Genomic DNA, 14,977 nt, shown 5'->3' with positions numbered 1-14,977 from the left:
ATCCGAACGACTAGACAGCTTTCCTTGTCAGCCCCTCCGTCTTGCATCACTGACAAGGGAGAACCACGCCGGAAAATCTGGATGAACTTTCTCGGCCAATGCAGGGATCGAACACCCGACCTCCAGGCTAGCGAGCTAGCGTCTTACCCACTTAGCCACGTGATCCCTATTTACACTTAAGACAAACACAACAGTCACAAATTATTCCCCAACAAGGTACAGGTTTTATATTTTGAATGATTAGAAAACAATAAGAAAATCTTATTAACACGGAAATGTTATTGTAATAACTGAATTTGTAGCCCCAGATTGTATATAAGGAAGTTCTGTGTTTATAGTCCTAATAATTCCAGGGACCGGGACCTTGTGATTTAATTCGTTAAGAGTTAATTTGTAGCCCACATTCAATGAAAACGGAGGGGGCTACGGTGGCTATGTGAGAAGACGCTGAATCTCTAGCCAGGAGATCGCGTGATCGCTCCCGGTGTTGACAGGAAGTTCATCGGGTTTTTGCGGCGTGGTTCCCCCTTGTCAGTAGTGCAAGACCGAGGGCCTGACAAGGACTTCTGTCTAGTGGTTCGGATACACATTGGCGTGCACAAAAAAAGATCTTTTGGCAGTTGGAATTTGATACAAAAGTAGGCAAAATTTCCCTCATAGCACATCTGTATGGCGTATGCCCGTCTTCATTACCCAGTTGGAGCAGAACAGCATGACGTTAAACCACTTGTTTTCGTGTCGCAATCTATACTAATTATGTTGAGAAAACAACATTCCAGGGTTAAAAAAACAACATTTCGGTATAAAAGAAACCATATTTATTTATCTAACTACCTGTACACAATACTCTGACTGTAATTTAGAATTTTAAAGAGACAACATGCCAACGGATGTCAATTATCGGTTACCGGATAAGAATGTTATGGTCGTATATACACGCGACGTCAAGGCAATAGAAACAAATGTAAGCTTACATTAGAATGTTTTGCTTGTAAGGGTACATTTGATTGTTTGTGGTGTTTATAAAATAAATTTTGAGTTTGGCATGTTGTCCCTTATTGAAGTATTAAGTGTAAGAACACTCTCGTTAACAATACATGCAATAAATCCATCAATATTATCTGAACTATGTACATACACAATGAAATCGACACATAAGAAAAATTCTATAATCGAAAGCGGTACAAGGTATTCATATGTTAAGCATTACCTGCCTCACGCACGACACCCACCACTACCATCATGTTAAATGAAAAGAACGGTATGATAAAACGGAAACAATAGGTTGGACCAAACAGATCTGTAACGAAGTAAAGACGAAAACGTAATATGGAAATAAAGACCGGTCAATGAAAAGGCGTGTAACAGTAGATGTAATGCTTAATTCTGCTGCAATCTGTCTGATACCACTTTTCATAAGGTATCGGTTTTAGTTGTCATCGCTCCATTTAGCCATGTATAACAACGCGTGTCGTACATGTGACGGCTATGTGTCTGTTGCCACTTACTTCTGGTTTAGAAAGTCCAAATTATAGTTAACAACTTTTTTTCTAAGTCATTTAACTAATGGTGTGTGACTTGGACAGGCAGAATATGTTTACATGTTTACATCCTATAACGAAACTCAAAGCTTCATTTTCTGTTGTAAAAAATCATGCACTAATGTGGTTTATTTTAATTCTTCGGCAACGTCATCATTTATACAGTACCTAAAATGCGTTACTAAAATGTTACTAAATCACTAAGGCCCGTTTTCCATGTACGACTTTTCGTGGCGTATCCGCACCCGATTTCGCCGGCGATTGGTGAAGCCTGAAGCCACTGATTACCATTTGCCCTTTCCAGACAATATGTAATTCAAATTCACTCAAATTGATTATATAATTTTTATACGCCCACATCGAAATGTGGTCGTATATTGTCGTTGTCCATGTCCTTCCGTCCGTTGGACCGGCGTCCACAATTGCTGGTGGGTGCTCTAGAGACTAAGGTTAATATCCGACGGTTATTATACAGGGTGTTTAAGGTCATGAGACGATTTCTGATAATTACTGTCAGAGTTATGACTCTTGATCACTTTGAAATATCTTGTAGGCGCTTTAGAGGCTAAAGTTAATATCCGATTAAATTTATACACAGAGTTTAAGATCTTGAGGCTAAATCCATGATATTAAATGTGCTGTTTACTATACGTTAGCATGGGGCAGAACTAGACGCCAAACAAATTCTAGTTATTTTCTGATAATTACTTAATGAGTTGTTACTCTTAATCAGATATTAGTGTATTATAAATGTTTCATTACCGACAAAAGAAAAAAAAATGCTCTTGTTGACTGCCCGGACAATTTAGCTGCTGTGGGCGTATGTTTCGTTGCCTGGCAACCATCTTTATTTAAGATATACAAAAAAGGAAAAGCAACGGGGATTCGTAGAATTAAAAAGATATAAGCCAATAGAGGAAAAGAAATAAAAATACAAATCAGATATAATTAAAAGATGAATTTAAGTAATCATGTATATGCGGGTCATATAACAGAAAGTTTGAATAAATATAGATTATAACATGTATTAACAAATATACAATATGCACATGCTTATAATATGGAGAACACAGAACACGTATCATAAGAGATAAACTTATAGGTTTTTAAGATAAGATATTTGAAGTAGATTTAAGGTAAAGAAGAAGTGTTTTCCTGAAAAGTTTCAAGTTATTTAAAGTTTTTAAAGAGGCGTGCAACGAATTCCAGCGTTTGGACCCTTTAAAGCGTCTACTGCTTTTACCTATATTAATATTTGGCTTGATAGAAGTAAGTTTATTGTTAAAATGATTGTAACTAGTTTGATAATAAGTTAAGAGGTCAAATAAGTAATCAGGGCATTGTTTTAGCAGAATTTTTTAAATAAATATACATTGATTAGAGATATGTCGATTTACTATTGTATAAATCTTTAATTTGTTTAGTCGAGGGAAAACATCGGCGGTATGCTTAACATCTAAAATTAATTTTAAGGCAATTATTTGCTGTCGAGAAAGAGGGTCAAGAGATTTAGCATCACAACGGTCCCATATTGGGGAACAATAATCTATATGTGTTTGAAAGTGGATATTGTAGAAAAGGGTTCGGAAAGGAGCTAGAAGATATTTTTTAAATTTGACGGAGTTGAAATATTTTCTGGCTTAATTTTTTAGAAATATTCTCGATATGATCTTTCCAGGTTAGATTATATTTTTTTACCAAGGAGACGACTTCTAATGGTTCATTACGTAATTTAATATTCAAATTAGCAGGGAGGATATTTCTTTTTTGTTGCGTCGTGATTAGCATAGCTTTGGTTTTCGATATATTTAATCTCATATGGTTTTTATCACATCAGGCTAATACTATATTGTCATCTAGTTGAAGTTTTGGTTCTAATTCTTTGACAGCAGACCCATAAGTGTAGACTGGTGTGTCACCCGCAAAGAGGTCAGTTTTAGAGGATAGGTATAAAAGTAACTCATTTATAAAAATATTAAATAATATGGGTCCCAAATATTGATCCTTGGGGCACACCGTGATAGATAGATTTATTATCAGATAATATGCCGTGAACACACGTACACTGACTTCTGTTCTTTAAGTATGATTCTAGAAAGATAATTGATTTTCTAGAAAATTTAAAATGTTTACATTTGCCAAAAAGAATATCATGATTTACTAAGTCGAACGCTTTTTTAAAGTCAAAGAATATTGCTCTACAGAAGAGATGGTTGTTAATGTAATCATACATGTTTTCAGTAATATGTGTTAAGGCTGTTAGACAAGAGCTAGATGAACGGAAACGTGACTGATTACTATATAAAAGTTGATATTTATTTAAATAATTGTAATGTCAAGATGTTTTTGAACATGTCTGTCAAGAATTTTTGATATAATTTGGAAGAATGGATATCGGCCTGTAATTATTGGGGTCATCTTTGGTACCTCCTTTATGAAGGGGAATAACTTTAGCCTGTTTAAATAAAGAAGGGTACGTGTTATGATTTATTGACAGGTTAAAAATGTGTGTAAGACTAGCAGAAAGTTGAACAGCACCTAAGCGGAGAAATAGTGGATTTATTGAATCAAGACCGACTGCCTTGGAAACATTTAATGTTTGTAGGGAATTAACTACACCAGTTGTTTTAATAAACGGTATTGGGAAAGATGCGCCATCGGGTACTTTAGAGTTTACATATGTTTTTAAATTAATATCATCAAGCCTTATGTTACTAGGGGTATTATCTGTATTGGCATTGGGAATTTTATCGGCTATGTTAGAAAAGAAGTCATTAACTATATTGCTATCCAGTGGTAATGGTATGTGGGAACTGCTGTTACTTTTGTTAGCTGCTAAATTTAATGCATTCCATATCTGTTTAGAACTTTTGTTATCTCCGATCAGATCCTGGAGGTATTTTAATTTAGATTGACGAATCATTGTTTTTAAACGATTTCGACACTTTTTATATTCGTTGTCGTTTCTCTTACTTTTATGAAAATCACGCTGTCGCATTAAATTTAAAATTTCGCTATTGAAGTTTGATAGCAACTTAACACGTCTAGTTCTGATAGGAGAATTATGATCAATTATTGGAGTTACTAATTCATACCAAATTTGAAGAGCATCTGTAGGGTTATTTATCAGATAAATATTTTCAAAATTAATCAAGCTAAGGTCATACATGTAATTATCTTCAACAAAATTCCGAAAGGATCTGTATGAAACATATATATGTTTTGTTTTGGGGATCTTTACTCCACTTTTGGACCATGTCAAACAAGTTCGGGAGTGGTCTGATATAGAATAGCATGGCACATTAGTTTCATTAATATGGTTGGGGGCAGATACAATGACACGAGATGGAGAAGAAAGGATTTGAGTTAAATTGTAAGAATTGAGAGAATCCGTCCAATACGAATTGATATTTATATCACCAAAAATGAGAAGTTCCCTTCCTTGATTCCATGCAGAATCCATCATTAATTTAAATTCATCATGCCATTTAGCTGTAAATTCCGGATTTCTATATAAACAACATGTTAAAATACGTGATGTCTTTTTTATAGCAATTTCAATCCAAATGACTTCAAGAGTATCGCGTTCCAAATCAGTTCTTCTTTTACAACTAATAGATTCTCTTACATATAAAAGAGTGTCAGAAGAACTAAATGTACTATTATCTCTTCTAAATGGTGAATGAAAACCAGGAAAAATAATAGAACCATCCATCATTTACAGAGTCGGATAAATGTGTTTCAGTGAAACCTAAAATATCAAAGTCTTCAATTTGAGTTCCACTGTTTTGTTTATACAATGACAAACCTTTCTTGGTCAAATAATTAAACATACCGGTATTGAAAACAAACAACACTAACTAGTTACAATTAATTATCAACAAACAAAAGGGTCAAATATAATATATATATATTCATAATTTAATGCGTAAGCTGTGAAAAACATTAGACGGAGGTGGGTTAATTGGAGATACGAAACCATTCATGCAGGGGGTAGATAATAAAGATATGTATATGTGGGCAATTATGTCCAAACAAGCTTAAGAACAATTATGATATGGGGAAGCATTATATTGCGGGAAATAGTAATGGTTGTGCAATGGTCTATTATATACATTATACATGTAATCATATTAGCGAAATACTTTAGAACTAATGGGATTGGGTCTGTTATAAACATGATAATTTGTGACAGTTTGTGAAATCAGAGTTCTACCTAAAATATCCATTAATAGTTCATTGCCATTATAATTAGGGTGAATTCCATCAGGCTTCACTACATCCTTTGGACGCCTTTTATAAAAGTGGGTAAATACATCAATAAACATGAAATCATTTTATTCTTAATAATCCTGGATATAATTATTAAGCGTCGAACAAATAGTACTTTGCACATGGTCATTTAAAGAGATACCCCACCCCCACTCGCACAGATAATAATACAATTTCAAGCCCCATAATTTCATAGTAAATCCATAAACTTTCTACTGACATCTTTGGGGTATGTAGGTCATTATGGATATATGCTTTAGTAATTTAAAAATACTTATTGGCGGAGGAATTGTGATTATGTGATCTTTATATTTTACGTACCTCGATATATCTCGCCAATTAATTAATACAAACAGATTTTCATTTGAATGTTAAGGAAAACATAATAGGGGCTGGACTGAATCAAGCCGATTGCATCCATATTGAATCGACCGGGCTATTCCACTTATTATGACCACCCACCCCCACCCCCACCCTCAAGCCGAGCATAATGACAGATGTTTTAGACTACCGCGCGTGTAAGAGAGGGTTATGGCGGCGTCAAAAATATATTATATGCCTTGGCCTTAGACCCCTTTGATCTTGGATCTTGAGGTCCTAGGCTTCAACCTGACGAGCCAGTAGGTAAATCCGGCAATGGGAATCGATCTCTTGCTACCACCTTAATTTCTGACAGTGTTAAGATTATGTTGTGGAATGATTAAAATTAAAGTGAATATTTTATACACTCTGCTCACATATATACTTATAACTAGAACCGCAACCTGTTTCGTCCATTTCAATAGGACTTTTAGTAGTATCAATTCGAACACAATTCTGATTTGTGGTCGTCGGATCCGTACCGATCCACACCACTGGCGTGTCATCCATCCAAACAAATGTATCAGTACTATCCTTATCTTTAGCTCCAATAAAAATTGAGTCATCATTAATACCTAAAAAGAAAAATATAAAGTAATTAGTTCGCAATCGGATATTGTCCTTGTGCAATCTAATTAAACAAGATTATATATTCGTTCCATGTACTTACTCCAATCGCTCTATTAATTTCTAAGGAAACGTTTGTGGGCCGCGGTTACTCAGTGTGTTAAACGCTAGCTAATTAACCAGGAGGTCAAGGGCTCGGTCCTGGTGTTGGTCAAGGAAGTTCCTCAGGAGCTTGCAACATGCTTCCCCTGATCATGGGTACTCGTAAAAAGAACCCTTGACAGTTGGAATTCGATTTAAGTGTAGGGCGGTATATCCCGCCTTCATTAGCCAAGTCGGTGCTGTAAGGTAGGACGTTAAACCCCATTTCATTTCATTAAAGACATGTTTGAGAAAGGCGCCATCGAGGCCTGAGACGGCAGTATAGTGATATTACGCAAGGTTTTATTTACTGACAAAGCCCTAAAGAGAACTGTTTTAGACCGCGATAATCCCGAAATGACCTACATGTAGTCTGTGTCGAGTGGACGTTAAACCCCATCTCTCTCTCTCTCTCTCTCTCTCTCTCTCTCTCTCTCTCTTTATACCGCGATCAACTAAAGTACATAACAAAACGGAACGAATATCAAATTTATATGGGCCTATTAACTTTATGGGTTATGGTTCAATTAAGCTAATTGGTATTTAGCATATTATATTATCTTAAGAAATGTATGCCGATCCAAAGAACAATTCTTATAATCTACAACATATCACACAGCCTAATTAATTTCGTGACGTGATGAATATATTAAAAATTCATTCAAATTACTTGATTCTGAACAAAGTAATAACTGTTTGAAGTTTTGACAAGATGTGGCATAGATTGTTTATTATCGTAGCAACGGTACTTGCTAATCGAGACTCAGTCTCGATTCACCATTTTTTAAAATTAAATCATTAAATGGCTACCGTGTTTCAATCGGTTTAAATCTCCGCCATCCGATGGGCTAGAGAGTTGATTATAGGCTCGACATGTACATAAATGTCCAAATAATAATCCATATAACATTTAAAGCCAAAATTATAAGACCAGCAGATTCAGCTCTTACATAATGCGGGGGGTTGGATGGTCGAATGGTTAGCACGTGCGTGATGTATCATAAGGCCTGTCATTGAGTCAACTGGCGTGGTTTCGAATCCCCGGTTGTACGTGACAAGGAGTAGGGTCGCCTGTCCAACCTCGTGGGTTTTCTCCGGGTCCTCCGGTTCCTCCCACCGCTAAAGACCCCTACGCGCAAGCGAATTATTGAAATAAAATTAAACCATATGTTAGTCCCGAAATGACCTAGTTTGTGTCGAGTGGACGTTAAACCCCATCCATCTCTCTCTCTCATATTTTGCAATACACACAAATATTATAATATAATCCCAAAATGACCGGATATTACTGCCTTCTAAAAGTCGGCTATAATTACTGTTTGTAACCGGAATTAAATTAGCATTATTTAATACATGTATATCTAATCTTTATTCAATTATTTTATGTCATACCATTGTCAGTCAAAAGTTTTTGAACATAATTTCGTTTAGCTATTGAGTCCATTTTAAATAAAGTACCGCCACTTCCAGTGCAGGCACTTAGTGCTCCATCAAAGTTGCTTGGGGCAGAAGAAATCGTGATGCAGACTCCGGTACTTTGATCGTATGAATAACTTCCATAACTGGCACACTTGGTGTCTGGAAAGAAAAGGAAAATCAATCGAATAAACACAGATGGCAATGCCACGAAAGCGTACGAGACACCAAAACGTCGCAATTCCTCACTCACTCCTTTCTATTGTATCTGACTCCAGTTATATTATCACATTGTATTCAGGCGCGGATTTAACACGGAGGAAGGGAAGGTGGGGTGGGGTGGGGCGTCCGGTGAAAACCTTATAAGCAATAATATCCACCTGGGCGCTAAGTGTTATTTCATGCATTTTCGTTTGACATTCAATGTGGGGTGGGATTGTAGATGGCGCCCGAGTATTTGACGCCCACCCCCTTCCTCCATTTGCAGCTTCTTAATTCGCGAGGTCTGTCATTGAGTTTCGATCCCCCGCTTGTACGCGACAAGGAGTAGGGTGGCCTGTCCAAACTTGTTCGTTTTCTCTAGGTTCTCCAGTTTCGTCCCACTGCTAAGCGAATTATTGAAATTAAATTGAACCATATATTAGTCCAAAAATGAACTAGTTTGTGTCGAGTTGGCGTTAAATCCCATTTCTCTCTCTATCTCGGTGTAAGAATCTGATCAAAGTATGACAACAAACGCCCGTTGGCCAGAGGGACTAAATATACACAGTAAAATACTTGTTGAAATGGATGCATAGAAACGTACCTGGACATAAATCTGTGTTACACTGCATGTCTTCGGAGTAAGAACCTGGACAAGGAGCCCCTCCATTAGCTGGAGCAGGATTATTACAGGATCTACTACGAGCTTTTGTTCCACTACCACAAGTTACTGGACACGATCCATAATTAGACCACGGTCCCCAATTACCGTTAACTAAAACAAAAACGTCAAAATATACCCCAAATATTTCATAAGCAATTACTATTGTAGAGTACATTTTCATCTTATTGTTTGATATCACGAACATTATATTTTCCGGGTTTTGCAATCTGAAGGGGGGTTGGATGGCCGAATGGTAGCACGTGCTCGTGCTGTACCATAAGGCCTGTCATTGAGTCAACTGGCGTGGTTTCGAATTCCCGGTTGTACGTGACAAGGAGTAGGGTCGCCTGTCCAACCTCGTGTGTTTTCTCCGGGTCCTCCGGTTTCCTCCCACTGCTAACGACCCCTACGCGCAAACGAATTATTTAAATAAATATAAACCATATGTTAGTCCCGAAATGACCTAGTTTGTGTCAAGTGGACGTTAAACCCCATCGCTCTCTCTCCCCCCCCTCTCTCTCTCTCTCTCTCTCAATCTGAAAATTATTAAGAGAAGCATGGAGCAAAACATAAACTTTATTAGGTATCCTCCCATTTCGACTACATCTTATAACAACAGATTATACAGTCTGGTTGTTTTATTATCCCTACTTGTTTACCCTCTCTATATAGCTAAAACAGATTCCTCCATGAAAACACCCCATTTCTTATAACAAACATAATTTATATAGATAGAAAACAAAACAAAACAATGATTAAAGAGTAATTCATTTAGATAGAAGGCAAAAAACATAAATAAAATAATAAATGGGTCCACTTTCACCCAGGGTGATATCGTAGACAAAATTTGAAACAATTCATCTTATATAGTTAAGTAAGTGTTAAACTCGTTGTAATCTCCAAATATTACAGATATTTGTCACAAACAGAACATACTCCGAGTTGATATTTTTGCTTTTTTAGTTCAGCTATTTTAACTATAATCATTACACTAATTACATCAGCGGAACAGTTCAATGCTGATAAATTGGAGGGTCAGGATTTTGTGGTAATAAAATTTGTAGTCGAAATAGGATGTAGTCGAAATGGGAGTGAACCGTTTTTGTTTCCATCAGTTCACAAAATGGTTCAATATAGTGGAACTTACACTTCCAGATTTTTCTCTTAATTCACTTGGGGACAAAGGTCTTGATATCACTCGTTGATTAAATAGTAAAACTTAGATATATTACTAAACTATAGCTAAGATGCTTAGCTATTAGTATAAATGAAAAGGTTATTTCGCCTGTTTTTACTCACATTTCTGAGTATATATAGTGTATTCTGAATAATAATACCCGAAAATATTTAACCGTTGCAATTGCGCGGTAACTATAAAATGTACTTATAATTTACAAAATATATTCATTTTTATATTCTTAAATTATATACGACACGTTCCTTCTATTAGAATCTCAAAAAGTATATTATGGCACGGGTTATATAATGAAAGTTGATACCCTGACCATGAGTCAATTTTACATGTGGTGCACTAGATTATGAATATTAGGATTTAGTTCATGTATAAACCAACCATGTGAATATAGGCGAAAACACAGACTTATTAACACATCAGTCCAGAAAATGATCAAGTAATATAATTACAATGAAAATTTTCTTGGAGATAAATGTAAAAAACAATAATATGTTCGTTTCTCGAGACCCATCAAAGCACTCTCTCTCGCGTTTAATTTTATTGAAATAGGGAGCAGTAGATCATATAATCATTACCTAAGAGAATGTGTAAGGGTGGGGGGGGGGGTTGTTTGGTTCGTGTAAACAATAGTAAATCTTTCCATGGAGATTTGTCCATTGTAAAGCGAAAGCTCGGGACTAAAGACAAACACAAAATGCACAACAACAATGAATTATTTACTCTTGAAGCAATAGTGTAGTAAATAAATGTTTGGATTAATTAAGTTATTATTAAAATATCATACGATAATATTTAAGGTAGATTATTTGGACAGTCGTCCCAAGTAAATATAACCAGCTGTGCCACAATCTGTATTGACACACTGTACATTGATTATACTATAATGTTCATTGATTTAAGGGTTGTTTTGAAGAAATTTTATACAATAACTTGTTGAATTAATAAGACTCTTAAAGACGATAATTGTATATCAATACTACGCCTTTCGATCACAACTTGTCTGTGATACCAAAATCAGTCGAAGCGGGCGTTAATTCCGACAACAAGTATAAGAAGATCCCAAGACTCATTTTTATAAATAAACCTTAAGTACCTCGTTTACAGTTTTAAGCCCCACAGCCCTACCCTTAGGTTACTTAAAACTCTTCATATCAATGGTTCGGAAGAAAAAAGTCCAAAATTTTAACTGTTTAAAATGTAAATGTTAACTTCCAAAGCCAGTCAGATAGATGTACGAACAATGGAAAAATATAACAATATAAGCCCTAGAAATACACCCTAAAAATGTTGTTCTAATGGGTGAATAGAAACGTACCTGGACATGCAGTTGTGCCACAGGACTGGTTTTCGGTAGCAGAGCCAGAACATGTAGTTCCACCATTAGCTGGAGCAGGATTATCACAAGTTCTACTACGAGTTTGAGTCCCACCTCCGCATGTTACTGTACAAGTACCGTAATTAGACCAAACCCCCCAATTACCATTTACTGAAAATCAAACAAAACAGAATAGCAAACGAAAATCTTCGTCAAAAAACGTACGCACGAAAGCCCAATATCCATCGAAACGTACCTAGGCATAAAGCTGCGCTACAAGGCTGATCTTCTGTAGAAGAACCGGAACAAGTAGCTCCCCCATTAGCTGGAGCAGGATTATCACATGTTCTACTACGAGTTTGTGTTCCATCTCCACATGTTACTGTACAAGATCCATAACTAGACCAAGCCCCCCAAATACCATCCACTGAAAATCAAACAAAAGGAATTTCATAAAGCGAATAGTAAAAAAACAAAATATTCAATTATAAAGAAAATGTAATATTATATGTACAGACCTGGATTTACTTATTTAACACTATCCTGTGTCGCGGTACCAAATAAAAACGAACATCAATTATTTCAAGCATCAATTAATTGACTCTGGAACACCGTTTATGTTGTTACTAAGTTTATATAATTAAACAAATACAGCAAACTACAAAGTTATGATAGTACTTTTCGAGTTATTTAATTATCGACGGTCTGAGTTTAATATCCTTTCTAACTCAGACCAGAACGGCTTAAACGGGGCAAGAGCCACATACTTCTTGCTAGTTCTACAAAATAGACGGAGAGAAATAAAAAACTACCGAGAACAAATTGCAAAAGAATTTCTTTCACTAGAATCTAGTAAAGGGATGTCTAAAGGACTCCAAACTCAAAATTGTCCGCTGAAACCCTGTAGCGTTTTTCATAGTTAGCATAAATCCAAGATGCCGCCAATTGGACTTTCTTGCCACCATATCATGGAAACGGCTAGTTTTAGAGCAATAAATGTATTATCATTAGATACAGATGTGATATCAACGAATCGGAAAATAAAATTATCACCACACCAGCACGTTAAGGTGTGACGCCCTGACGTCACAATGACGTCATGAAACTGCCGTTATTTTGACGTCAAAACACTGCTTTGATACCGAATAAGCGGGTTTGACGTGATGTCTTAGAGAACTCAGAATGAGCGGGTTTTTTGTGACACTGACGGGTTGGACTGGAATCCAATCTGGTAATTGGCTTGGAATCCAGTCTGGGTTTTCCCCAGATATATGAAACTTTCTTTTGCTAATTTTGTGAAAAAAAAGTCGTATTTCGCCATGGATACGTGCATAATTTGCGGCAATAACCTAAATAATGGTGAGGATGTTGTTAAACTCTGGTGATTGGCTTGCAATCCAGTCCGAGTTTTCCCCAGATATTGGACTGGAATCCAATCTGGTGATTGGCTTGGAATCCAGTCTGGGTTTTCCCCAGATATATGAAACTTTCTTTTGCTAATTTTGTGAAAAAAAGTCGTATTTCGCCATGGATACGTGCATAATTTGCGGCAATAACCTAAATAATGGTGAGGATGTTGTTAAACTCTGGTGATTGGCTTGCAATCCAGTCTGAGTTTTCCCCAGATATTTGAAACTTTGTTTGCTAATTTTGTGAAAAGAGCCGTATTTCGCCATGGATACGTGCATAATTTGCGGCAATAACCTAAATATTGGTAGGGATGTTGTCAAGCTCACCACTAAGGGATCGAATGTAATAATTCAGGCTGCTCAGCTTCACGAGCTGGACAGAATTTCACTCACCAGATTGGATTCCAGTACAGTCAGTCAGTGTCACAAAAACAAACTAGATCACAGCCCGCTTATTCTGAGTTCTCTAAGACATCAGAACTCACGTCAAACCCGCTTATTCGGTATCAAAGCAGCAGTGTTTTGACGTCAAAATAACGGCAGTTTGACGTCATTGTGACGTCCTGGCGTGGTGACAATTTTATTTTCCGATTCGTTAATATCACTTTTGTATCTAATGATAATACATTTATTGCTCTAAAACGAGCCGTTTCCAAGATATGGTGGCCAGAAAGTCAAATTGGCGGCCATCTTGGATTTATGATAATTATGAAAAACGCTACTGGGTTTCAGCGGACAATTTTGAGTTGGGAGTCCATTAGATATCCCTTTACTAGATTCTAGTGAAAGAACTCGGTAGTTTTTTTTATTTCCCTCCGTCTAGTACCCTACTTTCCAGAAATGGATACTGACATAACTGGGGGTGAGTTAGTCTAAGTCTAGACTCTAAGTTAGTAGTAGGATAATGCAAGCTACTTCATTACCCTAGTTTTCATCACACATCATGTAGGTAAAGATTGCTATATTAAACAGAACACTATTCTTAGACCTAAAATAACTCTATAGTGTTATACTTATAGGCTCGGAAGACTGGTGGCTAGGGCGTAGGGCTTTGCTCAATTGTGATTAAAACCCCGTCATCTTCCTTTAGCCGTGTGGGTAGGGGATTGGGAGGAGATTCGTAAGTGGAATAGTCTGGCCTCTCTTCATCTAAATCGGACACCTCATGTGTATTTACAATTGGAACATGCTATGTCAACATGGCGGCACGGACAATGGAAAAAAATAACAATATAAGCCCTAGAAATACACCCTAAAAATGTTGTTCTAATAGATGAATAGAAACGTACCTGGGCATGCAGCTGTGCCACACGACTGGTCTTCGGTAGCCGAGCCAGAACATGTAGTTCCACCATTAGCTGGAGCAGGATTATCACATGTTCTACTACGAGTTTGAGTCCCACCTCCACATGTTACTGTACAAGATCCATAACTAGACCAAACCTCCCAATTACCATTTACTGAAAATCAAACAAAACAGAATATCAAACCAAACTCTTCGTCAAAAAACGAACGGCACAAAAGCCCAATATCCATCGAAACGTACCTTGACATAAAGCTGTGCTACAAGGCTGATTTTCTGTAGAAGAACCGGAACAAGTAGCTCCCCCATTAGCTGGAGCAGGATTATCACAAGATCTACTACGAGTTTGTGTTCCACCTCCACATGTTACTGTACAAGATCCATAACTAGACCAAGCCCCCCAAATACCATCCACTGAAAATCGAACAAAAGAAATTTCAAAAGCGAATAGTAAAAAAGCAAATATTCAGTTATAAAGAAAATGTAATATTATATATACAGATTTGGATTTACTTATAGGCTCGGAAGACTGATGCCTAGGGCGTAGGGCTTTGTTCAATTGTGATTAAAACACTATGTCTTCTTCCTCTCGC

At 36.6% G+C, this 14,977-nt stretch overlaps 1 protein-coding gene across 1 annotated transcript in view; it reads right to left on the bottom strand.

The window, feature by feature from the left end:
- Positions 1–4,559: 4,559 nt before the first annotated feature.
- The window catches only part of LOC126821380 (coadhesin-like), an 82,781-nt gene continuing 72,363 nt past the window's right edge, over positions 4,560–14,977 (bottom strand). The window contains exons 6-12 of the mRNA XM_056101028.1: positions 14,628–14,798; positions 14,371–14,541; positions 11,929–12,099; positions 11,673–11,843; positions 9,103–9,273; positions 8,274–8,459; positions 4,560–6,748 (exon numbers count right to left, since the gene is read on the bottom strand). Coding sequence (XP_055957003.1) covers positions 6,534–6,748; positions 8,274–8,459; positions 9,103–9,273; positions 11,673–11,843; positions 11,929–12,099; positions 14,371–14,541; positions 14,628–14,798 — 1,256 coding nt within the window. The 3' untranslated portion in view covers positions 4,560–6,533. The remainder of the gene's footprint in view (positions 6,749–8,273; positions 8,460–9,102; positions 9,274–11,672; positions 11,844–11,928; positions 12,100–14,370; positions 14,542–14,627; positions 14,799–14,977) is intronic.

Source organism: Patella vulgata, chromosome 5, assembly GCF_932274485.2.
Source record: "Patella vulgata chromosome 5, xgPatVulg1.2, whole genome shotgun sequence".
NCBI lineage: Eukaryota > Metazoa > Mollusca > Gastropoda > Patellidae > Patella > Patella vulgata.
Note: the sequence above shows the minus strand (reverse complement) of the source record. Positions and strands in the feature narration are given on the sequence as shown.